We start from the raw sequence: 15,335 nt of genomic DNA on the forward strand, positions 1-15,335 counted from the left end.
TGCCCCAAGTTGATGATCTCAGACAATGGGTCCAACTTGGTGGCAGGGGAAGCATGTCTGAGGGAAGTCTGGAACCACCCAGCGGTACATACTGCCCTTCAACAACGGCAGTGCCACTGGAAGTTCACACCTCCCAGAGTACCGCGGAACGGAGGCTTCTATGTACGGATGATAGGGACGGTAAAACGTTGTCTAAGAAAAGCCCTCCACTGTCAAGAGATTGACTTGCAGGAGCTCCAAACCGTTGTCACAGAAATAGAAGCTCGAGTCAACAACCGACCACTGACCTTCCTCCCTGATGATGTCTCACAATGAGAACCATTAAGTCCATCCCAACGGATGAGGAACCAGAAGATTCTTCATACGTCAGAGAAAGAGTGACTTGGTACAACTTTTCAAACATCTTTTATGAGTGACAGGTCTGTGGAATGATGTAGGGACTCGAGAATACCTAACTGCTATAATGGAGCATCATTTCGGGGCAAACAACCCCTTCAACAAAACTAATTTGAACCCTGGTGACACTGTTCTGGTGGACAGTGATGCATCACGATCTATAGTTCGTATAGTTTCTGTTCATCCAGACCGTCAGGGTATCTTGAGAAAAGTGCCGAGGCAACATTACTCTCAAAACCTTAGAGAAACTAGTTCCTTTAGAACTAGCAGGAAAAGAAGCCTCTCAAAAATTTCCAACACCTGCAGCTCCAGGATGGGACATTCGTCCAGTAAGGACTGCTGCACAATGCTCCAAGCTCATATTAAAACAGCATTATAATTCTGAAGGAGAGGAATGAAGTGTTCCGCAGTCCTAATTGTTGGACTTCGACCAGTATTCCTCCTCCCCCCCGGAATTATGTCGGAAATCCGACCAATAACATACTAATTAGTTAGTCTTTAAGGGATTACAGAAAATGTGACGTCATATCACAATAAACATTTAAGCCACATCTCTTATCTTTAAAATAACAGTTGTAGCATTACAATTAACAGAAAAGTTTCTATGCTTTAACTTGAAAAAAACATACAATAAACTTATGAACTCAAATAGAACCATAATAGACATTTGACCTCCTATTGTCAAATAATAGACACAAATAGAACCATAATTTTGGGAGAGGCCGCTGCGTGTAAGCAGCTGACTTCAGAACTGAATGTAAACAAACAATGGCGGCTCTGCGGGTCCCATACACTCACCACCAACAACATTTCCCTCGCCCAGCCCAGATTATTGCCACAGTCGCCTCAGCCATCAACAAGGGGAAGATCAACTTTCGGTATGTCTATTGCACATAATTTCGGTCATTATTAGTGTTGGAGTTTATGGTTATGTTGTAGGGAGGCTCTCCCGCCATTAGTAAGATGTAGGGAGACTCCCCCACCATGGGTAAGGTGAAGGAAGACTCCCCCACCATTGGTAAGGTGTAGGGAGACTCCCCCACCATGGGTAAAGTGTAGGAACACTCCCCTACCAGTAACACAGCCAGCCACCAGTAACACAGCCAGCCACCAGTAACACAGCCAGCCACCATTAACACAGCCAGCCACCAGTAACACAGCCAGCCACCAGTAACACAGCCAGCCACCAGTAACACAGCCAGCCACCAGTAACACAGCAGCCACCAGTAACACAGCCAGCCACCAGTAACACAGCCAGCCACCAGTAACACAGCCAGCCACAAGTAACACAGCCAGCCACCAGTAACACAGCCAGCCACCAGTAACACAGCCAGCCACCAGTAACACAGCCAGCCACCAGTAACACAGCCAACCACCACTAACACAGCCAGCCACCAGTAACACAGCCAACCACCACTAACACAGCCAGCCACCAGTAACACAGCCAGCCACCAGTAACACAGCCAGCCACCAGTAACACAGCCAACCACCAGTAACACAGCCAGCCACCAGTAACACAGCCAGCCACCAGTAACACAGCCAACCACCACTAACACAGCCAGCCACCAGTAACACAGCCAGCCACCAGTAACACAGCCAGCCACCAGTAACACAGCCAGCCACCAGTAACACAGCCAGCCACCAGTAACACAGCCAACCACCAGTAACACAGCCAGCCACCAGTAACACAGCCAGCCACCAGTAACACAGCCAACCACCACTAACACAGCCAACCACCACTAACACAGCCAGCCACCAGTAACACAGCCAGCCACCAGTAACACAGCCAGCCACCACTAACACAGCCAGCCACCAGTAACACAGCCAGCCACCAGTAACACAGCCAGCCACCAGTAACACAGCCAGCCACCAGTAACACAGCCAGCCACCAGTAACACAGCCAACCACCACTAACACAGCCAGCCACCAGTAACACAGCCAACCACCAGTAACACAGCCAGCCACCAGTAACACAGCCAACCACCAGTAACACAGCAAGCCACCAGTAACACAGCCAGCCACCAGTAACACAGCCAACCACCACTAACACAGCCAGCCACCAGTAACACAGCCAGCCACCAGTAACACAGCCAGCCACCACTAACACAGCCAGCCACCAGTAACACAGCCAGCCACCAGTAACACAGCCAGCCACCAGTAACACAGCCAACCACCAGTAACACAGCCAGCCACCAGTAACACAGCCAGCCACCAGTAACACAGCCACCCACCAGTAACACAGCCAGCCACCAGTAACACAGCCAACCACCAGTAACACAGCCAGCCACCAGTAACACAGCCAACCACCAGTAACACAGCCAGCCACCAGTAACACAGCCAGCCACCAGTAACACAGCCAACCACCACTAACACAGCCAGCCACTAGTAACACAGCCAGCCACCAGTAACACAGCCAGCCACCAGTAACACAGCCAGCCACCACTAACACAGCCAGCCACCAGTAACACAGCCAGCCACCAGTAACACAGCCAGCCACCAGTAACACAGCCAGCCACCAGTAACACAGCCAGCCACCAGTAACACAGCCAGCCACCAGTAACACAGCCAACCACCACTAACACAGCCAACCACCAGTAACACAGCCAACCACCAGTAACACAGCCAGCCACCAGTAACACAGCCAACCACCAGTAACACAGCCAGCCACCAGTAACACAGCCAGCCACCAGTAACACAGCCAGCCACCAGTAACACAGCCAACCACCAGTAACACAGCCAACCACCAGTAACACAGCCAACCACCAGTAACACAGCCAGCCACTAGTAACACAGCCAGCCACCAGTAACACAGCCAGCCACCAGTAACACAGCCAGCCACCAGTAACACAGCCAGCCACCAGTAACACAGCCAGCCACCACTAACACAGCCAACAACCACTAACACAGCCAACCACCACTAACACAGCCAACCACCAGTAACACAGCCAGCCACAAGTAACACAGCCAGCCACCAGTAACACAGCCAACCACCACTAACACAGCCAGCCACTAGTAACACAGCCAGCCACCAGTAACACAGCCAGCCACCAGTAATACAGCCAGCCACCACTAACACAGCCAGCCACCAGTAACACAGCCAGCCACCAGTAACACAGCCAGCCACCAGTAACACAGCCAGCCACCAGTAACACAGCCAGCCACCAGTAACACAGCCAGCCACCAGTAACACAGTCAGCCACCAGTAACACAGCCAGCCACCAGTAACACAGCCAGCCACCAGTAACACAGCCAGCCACCACTAACACAGCCAACAACCACTAACACAGCCAACCACCACTAACACAGCCAGCCACCAGTAACACAGCCAGCCACCAGTAACACAGCCAGCCACCACTAACACAGCCAGCCACCAGTAACACAGCCAGCCACCAGTAACACAGCCAGCCACCAGTAACACAGCCAGCCACCAGTAACACAGCCAACCACCAGTAACACAGCCAACCACCACTAACACAGCCAGCCACCAGTAACACAGCCAGCCACCACTAACACAGCCAGCCACCAGTAACACAGCCAGCCACCACTAACACAGCCAACCACCACTAACACAGCCAGCCACCACTAACACAGCCAGCCACCAGTAACACAGCCAGCCACCACTAACACAGCCAGCCACCAGTAACACAGCCAGCCACCACTAACACAGCCAGCCACCAGTAACACAGCCAGCCACCAGTAACACAGCCAGCCACCAGTAACACAGCCAGCCACCACTAACACAGCCAGCCACCAGTAACACAGCCAGCCACCAGTAACACAGCCACCCACCAGTAACACAGCCACCCACCAGTAACACAGCCAGCCACCACTAACACAGCCAGCCTCCAGTAACACAGCCAGCCACCACTAACACAGCCAGCCAACAGTAACACAGCCAGCCACCAGTAACACAGCCAGCCACCAGTAACACAGCCACCCACCAGTAACACAGCCACCCACCAGTAACACAGCCAGCCACCACTAACACAGCCAGCCTCCAGTAACACAGCCAGCCACCACTAACACAGCCAGCCACCAGTAACACAGCCAGCCACCACTAACACAGCCAGCCACCACTAACACAGCCAGCCACCAGTAACACAGCCAGCCACCAGTAACACAGCCAGCCACCAGTAACACAGCCAGCCACCACTAACACAGCCAGCCACCAGTAACACAGCCAGCCACCACTAACACAGCCAGCCACCACTAACACAGCCAGCCACCAGTAACACAGCCAGCCACCAGTAACACAGCCAGCCACCAGCCAGCCAACACTAACACAGCCAACCACCACTAACACAGCCAGCCACCACTAACACAGCCAGCCACCAGTAACACAGCCAGCCTCCAGTAACACAGCCAGCCACCAGTAACACAGCCAGCCACCAGTAACACAGCCAGCCACCAGTAACACAGCCAGCCACCAGTAACACAGCCAGCCACCACTAACACAGCCAGCCACCACTAACACAGCCAGCCACCAGTAACACAGCCAGCCACCAGTAACACAGCCAACCACCAGTAACACAGCCAGCCACCACTAACAGCCAACCACCAGTAACACAGCCAGCCACCAGTAACACAGTAAACCACCACTAACACAGCCAGCCACCAGTAACACAGCCAGCCACCAGCCAACCACCAGTAACACAGCCAGCCACCAGTAACACAGCCAGCCACCAGTAACACAGCCAGCCACCAGTAACACAGCCAACCACCAGTAACACAGCCAGCCACCAGTAACACAGCCAGCCACCAGTAACACAGCCAGCCACCAGTAACACAGCCAGCCACCAGTAACACAGCCAGCCACCAGTAACACAGCCAGCCACCACTAACACAGCCAGCCACCACTAACACAGCCAACCACCAGTAACACAGCCAACCACCACTAACACAGCCAGCCACCACTAACACAGCCAGCCACCAGTAACACAGCCAGCCACCACTAACACAGCCAGCCACCAGTAACACAGCCAGCCACCACTAACACAGCCAGCCACCAGTAACACAGCCAGCCACCAGTAACACAGCCAGCCACCAGTAACACAGCCAGCCACCACTAACACAGCCAGCCACCAGTAACACAGCCAGCCACCAGTAACACAGCCACCCACCAGTAACACAGCCACCCACCAGTAACACAGCCAGCCACCACTAACACAGCCAGCCTCCAGTAACACAGCCAGCCACCACTAACACAGCCAGCCACCAGTAACACAGCCAGCCACCAGTAACACAGCCAGCCACCAGTAACACAGCCACCCACAAGTAACACAGCCACCCACCAGTAACACAGCCAGCCACCACTAACACAGCCAGCCTCCAGTAACACAGCCAGCCACCACTAACACAGCCAGCCACCAGTAACACAGCCAGCTATCACTAACACAGCCAGCCACCACTAACACAGCCAGCCACCAGTAACACAGCCAGCCACCAGTAACACAGCCAGCCACCAGTAACACAGCCAGCCACCACTAACACAGCCAGCCACCAGTAACACAGCCAGCCACCACTAACACAGCCAGCCACCACTAACACAGCCAGCCACCAGTAACACAGCCAGCCACCAGTAACACAGCCAGCCACCAGCCAGCCAACACTAACACAGCCAACCACCACTAACACAGCCAGCCACCACTAACACAGCCAGCCACCAGTAACACAGCCAGCCTCCAGTAACACAGCCAGCCACCAGTAACACAGCCAGCCACCAGTAACACAGCCAGCCACCAGTAACACAGCCAGCCACCAGTAACACAGCCAGCCACCACTAACACAGCCAGCCACCACTAACACAGCCAGCCACCAGTAACACAGCCAGCCACCAGTAACACAGCCAACCACCAGTAACACAGCCAGCCACCACTAACACAGCCAACCACCAGTAACACAGCCAGCCACCAGTAACACAGTAAACCACCACTAACACAGCCAGCCACCAGTAACACAGCCAGCCACCAGCCAACCACCAGTAACACAGCCAGCCACCAGTAACACAGCCAGCCACCAGTAACACAGCCAGCCACCAGTAACACAGCCAACCACCAGTAACACAGCCAGCCACCAGTAACACAGCCAGCCACCAGTAACACAGCTAGCCACCAGTAACACAGCCAGCCACCAGTAACACAGCCAGCCACCAGTAACACAGCCAGCCACCAGTAACACAGCCAGCCACCAGTAACACAGCCAGCCACCAGTAACACAGCCAGCCACCAGTAACACAGCCAGCCACCACTAACACAGCCAGCCACCACTAACACAGCCAACCACCAGTAACACAGCCAACCACCACTAACACAGCCAACCACCACTAACACAGCCAGCCACCACAAACACAGCCAGCCACCAGTAACACAGCCAGCCACCACTAACACAGCCAGCCACCAGTAACACAGCCAGCCACCACTAACACAACCAGCCACCACTAACACAGCCAGCCACCAGTAACACAGCCAGCCACCAGTAACACAGCCAACTACCACTAACACAGCCAGCCACCAGTAACACAGCCAGCCACCACTAACACAGCCAACCACCAGTAACACAGCCAGCCACCACTAACACAGCCAGCCACCACTAACACAGCCAGCCACCACTAACACAGCCAGCCACCAGTAACACAGCCAGCCACCACTAAACCAGCCAGCCACCAGTAACACAGCCAGCCACCAGTAACACAGCCAGCCACCAGTAACACAGCCAACCACCACTAACACAGCCAGCCACCACTAACACAGCCAGCCACCAGTAACACAGCCAGCCACCAGTAACACAGCCAGCCACCACTAACACAGCCAACCACCAGTAACACAGCCACCCACCAGTAACACAGCCAGCCACCAGTAACACAGCCAGCCACCAGTAACACAGCCAGCCACCACTAACACAGCCAGCCACCAGTAACACAGCCAACCACCAGTAACACAGCCAGCCACCACTAACACAGCCAGCCACCAGTAACACAGCCAGCCACCAGTAACACAGCCAGCCACCAGTAACACAGCCAGCCACCAGTAACACAGCCAGCCACCAGTAACACAGCCAGCCACCAGTAACACAGCCATCCACCAGTAACACAGCCAGCCACCACTAACACAGCCAGCCACCACTAACACAGCCAGCCACCACTAACACAGCCAGCCACCAGTAACACAGCCAGCCACCAGTAACACAGCCAGCCACCAGTAACACAGCCAGCCACCAGTAACACAGCCAGCCACCACTAACACAGCCAGCCACCAGTAACACAGCCAGCCACCACTAACACAGCCAGCCACCAGTAACACAGCCAACCACCAGTAACACAGCCAGCCACCAGTAACACAGCCCGCCACCACTAACACAGCCAACCACCACTAACACAGCCAGCCACCACTAACACAGCCAGCCACCAGTAACACAGCCAGCCACCACTAACACAGCCAGCCACCACTAACACAGCCAGCCACCAGTAACACAGCCAGCCACCACTAACACAGCCAGCCACCACTAACACAGCCAGCCACCAGTAACACAGCCAGCCACCACTAACACAGCCAGCCACCACTAACACAGCCAGCCACCACTAACACAGCCAGCCACCACTAACACAGCCAGCCACCAGTAACACAGCCAGCCACCACTAACACAGCCAGCCACCACTAACACAGCCAGCCACCAGTAACACAGCCAGCCACCACTAACACAGCCAGCCACCACTAACACAGCCAGCCACCACTAACACAGCCAGCCACCACTAACACAGCCAGCCACCACTAACACAGCCAGCCACCAGTAACACAGCCAGCCACCACTAACACAGCCAGCCACAACTAACACAGCCAGCCACCAGCCAGCCACCACTAACACAGCCAGCCACCACTAACAGGACCCGGACCACATGTAACAAACCTGAGAGCCATTTTAAGATACACTAACATATTATATTTGTACAATAGCATTATAATTTTACAACAGTATTAACACACATTGTCCAGTAGTTTATATATAACCACCAAATGTGGTATAAACTATACACATTTACACACCCTGACAATGTACATTTTCCCCCCCCCCCTCCCCCCACCACTTTGAAGTAACTATATATATCAATTATTACAAATTCAATATAAGTAATTAATCAGGAATTAAAAAATAAATTACTGATTGCTGGAACATTCCAGCAGTCAGTCCCACCGTCTCTTACTGTCTCCCCCACTGTCTCTTACTGTCTCCCCCACTGTCTCTTACTGTCTCTCCCACTGTCTCTTACTGTCTCCCCCACGGTCTCTTACTGTCTCCCCCACTGTCTCTTACTGTATCCCCCACTGTCTCCCCCACCGTCTCTTACTGTCTCCCCCACTGTCTCTTACTGTCTCCCCCACTGTCTCTTACTGTCTCCCCTACTGTCTCTTACTGTCCCCCCACTGTCTCTTACTGTCTCCCCCACTGTCTCTTACTGTCTCCCCCACCGTCTCTTACTGTCTCTTACTGTCCCCCCACTGTCTCTTACTGTCTCCCCCACTGTCTCTTACTGTCTCCCCCACTGTCTCTTACTGTCTCCCCCACTGTCTCTTACTGTCTCCCCCACCGTCTCGTACTGTCTCCCCCACTGTCTCTTACTGTCTCCCCCACTGTCTCTTACTGTCTCCCCCACTGTCTCTTACTGTCTCCCCCATTGTCTCTTACTGTCTCCCCCACTGTCTCTTACTGTCTCCCCCACTGTCTCTTACTGTCTCCCCCACTGTCTCTTACTGTCTCCCCCACTGTCTCTTACTGTCTCACCCACTGTCTCTTACTGTCTCCCCCACTGTCTCTTACTGTCTCCCCCACTGTCTCTTACTGTCTCCCCCACTGTCTCTTACTGTCTCCCCCACTGTCTCTTACTGTCTCCCCCACTGTCTCTTACTGTCTCCCCCACTGTCTCTTACTGTCTCCCCCACTGTCTCTTACTGTCTCCCCCACTGTCTCTTACTGTCTCACCCACTGTCTCTTACTGTCTCCCCCACTGTCTCTTACTGTCTCCCCCACCGTCTCTTACTGTCTCCCCCACTGTCTCTTACTGTCTCCCCCACTGTCTCTTACTGTCTCCCCCACTGTCTCTTACTGTCTCCCCCACCGTCTCTTACTGTCTCCCCCACTGTCTCTTACTGTCTCCCCCACTGTCTCTTACTGTCTCCCCCACTGTCTCTTACTGTCTCCCCCACTGTCTCTTACTGTCTCCCCCACTGTCTCTTACTGTCTCCCCCACTGTCTCTTACTGTCTCCCCCACTGTCTCTTACTGTCTCCCCCACCGTCTCTTACTGTCTCCCCCACTGTCTCTTACTGTCTCCCCCACTGTCTCTTACTGTCTCCCCCACTGACTCTTACTGTCTCCCCCACTGTCTCTTACTGTCTCCCCCACCGTCTCTTACTGTCCCCCACTGTCTCTTACTGTCTCCCCCACCGTCTCTTACTGTTCCCCACCGTCTCTTACTGTCCACCACCGTCTCTTACTGTCTCTCCCACCGTCTCTTACTGTCTCCCACACCGTCTGTTACTGTCTCCCCCACTGTCTCTTACTGTCTCCCCCACTGTCTCTTACTGTCTCCCCCACTGTCTCTTACTGTCCCCCACCGTCTCTTACTGTCCCCCACCGTCTCTTACTGTCTCCCACCGTCTCTTACTGTCTCCCCCACTGTCTCTTACTGTCTCCCCCCACCGTCTCTTACTGTCTCCCCCACTGTCTCTTACTGTCTCCCCCCACCGTCTCTTACTGTCTCCCCCACTGTCTCTTACTGTCCCCCACCGTCTCTTACTGTCTCCCCCACCGTCTCTTACTGTCTCCCCCACTGTCTCTTACTGTCTCCCCCACTGTCTCTTACTGTCTCCCCCACCGTCTCTTACTGTCTCCCACACCGTCTCTTACTGTCTCCCCCACTGTCTCTTACTGTCTCCCCCACCGTCTCTTACTGTCTCCCCCACCGTCTCTTACTGTCCCCCACCGTCTCTTACTGTCCCCCACCGTCTCTTACTGTCTCCACCACCGTCTCTTACTGTCCCCCACCGTCTCTTACTGTCTCCCCCACTGTCTCTTACTGTCCCCCACCGTCTCTTACTGTCTCCCCCACTGTCTCTTACTGTCCCCCACCGTCTCTTACTGTCCCCCACCGTCTCTTACTGTCCCCCACCGTCTCTTACTGTCTCCCACCGTCTCTTACTGTCCCCCACCGTCTCTTACTGTCCCCCACCGTCTCTTACTGTACCCCACCGTCTCTTACTGTCCCCCACCGTCTCTTACTGTCTCCCACCGTCTCTTACTGTCTCCCACCGTCTCTTACTGTCCCCCACCGTCTCTTACTGTCTCCCACCGTCTCTTACTGTCTCCCCCACCGTCTCTTACTGTCTCCCACCGTCTCTTACTGTCTCCCACCGTCTCTTACTGTCTCCCCCACCGTCTCTTACTGTCTCCCACCGTCTCTTACTGTCCCCCACCGTCTCTTACTGTCTCCCCCACCGTCTCTTACTGTCCCCCACCGTCTCTTACTGTCTCCCCCACCGTCTCATACTGTCCCCCACCGTCTCTTACTGTCTCCCACCGTCTCTTACTGTCCCCCACCGTCTCTTACTGTCTCCCACCGTCTCTTACTGTCTCCCCCACCGTCTCATACTGTCCCCCACCGTCTCTTACTGTCTCCCACCGTCTCTTACTGTCCCCCACCGTCTCTTACTGTCTCCCACCGTCTCTTACTGTCTCCCCCACCGTCTCTTACTGTCTCCCACCGTCTCTTACTGTCTCCCACCGTCTCCTACTGTCTCCCCCACCGTCTCTTACTGTCTCCCACCGTCTCTTACTGTCCCCCACCGTCTCTTACTGTCTCCCACCGTCTCTTACTGTCCCCCACCGTCTCTTACTGTCTCCCTCACCGTCTCTTACTGTCCCCCACCGTCTCTTACTGTCTCCCCCACCGTCTCTTACTGTCTTCCCCACCGTCTCTTACTGTCCCCCACCGTCTCTTACTGTCTCCCCCACCGTCTCTTACTGTCTCCCCCACCGTCTCTTACTGTCTCCCCCACCGTCTCTTACTGTCTCCCACCGTCTCTTACTGTCTCCCCCACCGTCTCTTACTGTCTCCCACCGTCTCTTACTGTCTCCCACCGTCTCTTACTGTCTCCCCCACCGTCTCTTACTGTCTCCCACCGTCTCTTACTGTCCCCCACCGTCTCTTACTGTCTCCCACCGTCTCTTACTGTCCCCCACCGTCTCTTACTGTCTCCCACCGTCTCTTACTGTCTCCCCCACCGTCTCTTACTGTCCCCCACCGTCTCTTACTGTCTCCCACCGTCTCTTACTGTCCCTAACCGTCTCTTACTGTCTCCCACCGTCTCTTACTGTCTCCCCCACCGTCTCTTACTGTCCCCCACCGTCTCTTACTGTCTCCCACTGTCTCTTACTGTCTCCCCCACCGTCTCTTACTGTCCCTCACCGTCTCTTACTGTCCCCCACCGTCTCTTACTGTCCCCCACCGTCTCTTACTGTCCCCCACCGTCTCTTACTGTCCCCCACCGTCTCTTACTGTCTCCCACCGTCTCTTACTGTCCCCCACCGTCTCTTACTGTCCCCCACTGTCTCTTACTGTCTCCCCACCGTCTCTTACTGTCCCCCACCGTCTCTTACTGTCTCACCACCGTCTCTTACTGTCCCCCACCGTCTCTTACTGTCCCCCACCGTCTCTTACTGTCTCACCACCGTCTCTTACTGTCCCCCACCGTCTCTTACTGTCTCCCCCACCGTCTCCTACTGTTCCCCACCGTCTCTTACTGTCCCCCACCGTCTCTTACTGTTCCCCACCGTCTCTTACTGTCCCCCACCGTCTCTTACTGTCCCCCACCGTCTCTTACTGTCCCCCACCGTCTCTTACTGTCTCCCACCGTCTCTTACTGTCCCCCACCGTCTCTTACTGTCTCCCACCGTCTCTTACTGTCCCTAACCGTCTCTTACTGTCTCCCACCGTCTCTTACTGTCTCCCCCACCGTCTCTTACTGTCCCCCACCGTCTCTTACTGTCTCCCACTGTCTCTTACTGTCTCCCCCACCGTCTCTTACTGTCCCCCACCGTCTCTTACTGTCCCCCACCGTCTCTTACTGTCCCCCACCGTCTCTTACTGTCCCCCACCGTCTCTTACTGTCTCACCACCGTCTCTTACTGTCCCCCACCGTCTCTTACTGTCCCCCACCGTCTCTTACTGTCTCACCACCGTCTCTTACTGTCCCCCACCGTCTCTTACTGTCTCCCCCACCGTCTCCTACTGTTCCCCACCGTCTCTTACTGTCCCCCACCGTCTCTTACTGTTCCCCACCGTCTCTTACTGTCCCCCACTGTCTCTTACTGTCCCCCACCGTCTCTTACTGTCCCCCACCGTCTCCTACTGTTCCCCACCGTCTCTTACTGTCTCCCACCGTCTCTTACTGTCTCCCCCACCGTCTCTTACTGTCCCCCACCGTCTCTTACTGTCCCCCATTGTCTCTTACTGTCTCCCCCACCGTCTCTTACTGTCTCCCCCACCGTCTCTTACTGTCTCCCACCGTCTCTTACTGTCTCCCCCACCGTCTCTTACTGTCTCACCACCGTCTCTTACTGTCCCCCACCGTTTCCTACTGTCTCCCACCGTCTCTTACTGTCCCCCACCGTCTCTTACTGTCTCCCCCACCGTCTCTTACTGTCTCCCACCGTCTCTTACTGTCCCCCACCGTCTCTTACTGTCTCCCACCGTCTCTTACTCTCTCCCCCACCGTCTCTTACTGTCTCCCACCGTCTCTTACTGTCTCCCCCACCGTCTCTTACTGTCTCCCACCGTCTCTTACTGTCCCCCACCGTCTCTTACTGTCTCCCACCGTCTCTTACTCTCTCCCCCACCGTCTCTTACTGTCTCCCACCGTCTCTTACTGTCTCCCCCACCGTCTCTTACTGTCTCACCACCGTCTCTTACTGTCCCCCACCGTCTCTTACTGTCTCCCTCACCGTCTCTTACTGTCCCCCACCGTCTCTTATTGCCTCCCCCACCGTCTCTTGCTGTCTCCCCCACCGTCTCTTACTGTCCCCCACCGTCTCTTACTGTCTCCCCACCGTTTCCTACTGTCTCCCACCGTCTCTTACTGTCCCCCACCGTCTCTTACTGTCCCCCACCGTCTCTTACTGTCCCCCACCGTCTCTTACTGTCCCCCACCGTCTCTTACTGTCCCCCACCGTCTCTTACTGTCTCCCCACCGTCTCTTACTGTCTCACCACCGTCTCCTACTGTCTCCCACACCGTCTCTTACTGTCTCCCCCACCGTCTCTTACTGTCTCCCACCGTCTCTTACTGTCCCCCACCGTCTCTTACTGTCTCCCACCGTCTCTTACTGTCCCCCACCGTCTCTTACTGTCTCCCACCGTCTCTTACTGTCCACCACCGTCTCTTAATGTCTCTTAACCGTCTCTTACTGTCTCCCACCGTCTCTTACTGTCTCTCCCACCGTCTCTTACTGTCCCCCACCGTCTCTTACTGTCCCCCACCGTCTCTTACTGTCTCCCACCGTCTCTTACTGTCTCCCCCACCGTCTCTTCCTGTCTCCCCCACCGTCTCTTACTGTCTTCCACCGTCTCTTACTGTCCCCCACCGTCTCTTACTGTCTCCCCCACCGTCTCTTACTGTCCCCCACCGTCTCTTACTGTCCTCCACCGTCTATTACTGTCCCCCACCGTCTCTTACTGTCTCCCACCGTCTCTTACTGTCTCCCCCACCGTCTCTTACTGTCTTCTACCGTCTCTTACTGTCTCCCACCGTCTCTTACTGTCTCCCCCACCGTCTCTTACTGTCCCCCACCGGCTCTTACTGTCCCCCACCGTCTCTTACTGTCCCCCACCGTCTCTTACTGTCTTCCACCGTCTCTTACTGTCCCCCACCGTCTCTTACTGTCCCCCACCGTCTCTTACTGTCCCCCACCGTCTCTTACTGTCCCCCACCGTCTCTTACTGTCCCCCACCGTCTCTTACTGTCTCCCACCGTCTCTTACTGTCCCCCACCGTCTCTTACTGTCTTCCACCGTCTCTTACTGTCCCCCACCGTCTCTTACTGTCCTCCACCGTCTCTTACTGTCTCCCCCACCGTCTCTTACTGTCTCCCCCACCGTTCTCTTACTGTCCCCCACTGTTCTCTTACTGTCCCCCACCGTCTCTTACTGTCCCCCACCGTCTCTTACTGTCCCCCACCGTCTCTTACTGTCCCCCACCGTCTCTTACTGTCCCCCACCGTCTCTTACTGTCCCCACCGTCTCTTACTGTCCCCCACCGTCTCTTACTGTCTCCCACCGTCTCTTACTGTTCCCCCAACCGTCTCTACTGTCTTCCACCGTCTCTTACTGTCCCCCACCGTCTCTTACTGTCCCCCACCGTCTCTTACTGTCCCCCCACCGTCTCTTACTGTCCCCTCACCGTCTCTTACTGTCCCCCACCGATCTCTTACTGTCTCCCACCGTCTCTTACTGTCCCCCACCGTCTCTTACTGTCTTCCAACCGTCTCTTACTGTCCCCCCACCGTCTCTTACTGTCCCCCACTGTCTCTTACTGTCTCCCCACCGTCTCTTACTGTCTCCCCCCGTCTCTTACTGTCCCCCACCGTCTCTTACTGTCTCCCCCACCGTCTCTTACTGTCTCCCCCACCGTCTCTTACTGTCTCCCCCACCGTCTCTTACTGTCCCCCACCTGTCTCTTACTGTCCCCCACCGTCTCTTACTGTCGCCCCACCGTCTCTTACTGTCTCCCCACCGTCTCTTACTGTCCCCCACCGTCTCTTACTGTCCCCCACCGTCTCTTACTGTCCCCCACCGTCTCTTACTGTCCCCCCACCGTCTCTTACTGTCTCCCCCACCGTCTCTTACTGTCCCCCACCGTCTCTTACTGTCTCCCCCACCGTCTCTTACTGTCTCC

At 55.3% G+C, this 15,335-nt stretch overlaps 1 protein-coding gene across 1 annotated transcript in view; it reads left to right on the forward strand.

Annotated features, from left to right (window-relative positions):
* The first annotated feature begins 311 nt into the window (after positions 1–311).
* Positions 312–15,335, forward strand: part of LOC138364813 (telomeric repeat-binding factor 2-like) — a 41,915-nt gene continuing 26,891 nt past the window's right edge. The window contains exon 1 of the mRNA XM_069324795.1: positions 312–385. Coding sequence (XP_069180896.1) covers positions 312–385 — 74 coding nt within the window. The remainder of the gene's footprint in view (positions 386–15,335) is intronic.

The sequence above is a fragment of the Procambarus clarkii genome, chromosome 14 (genome assembly GCF_040958095.1).
Source record: "Procambarus clarkii isolate CNS0578487 chromosome 14, FALCON_Pclarkii_2.0, whole genome shotgun sequence".
In the NCBI taxonomy this organism is placed as follows: Eukaryota; Metazoa; Arthropoda; class Malacostraca; order Decapoda; family Cambaridae; genus Procambarus; species Procambarus clarkii.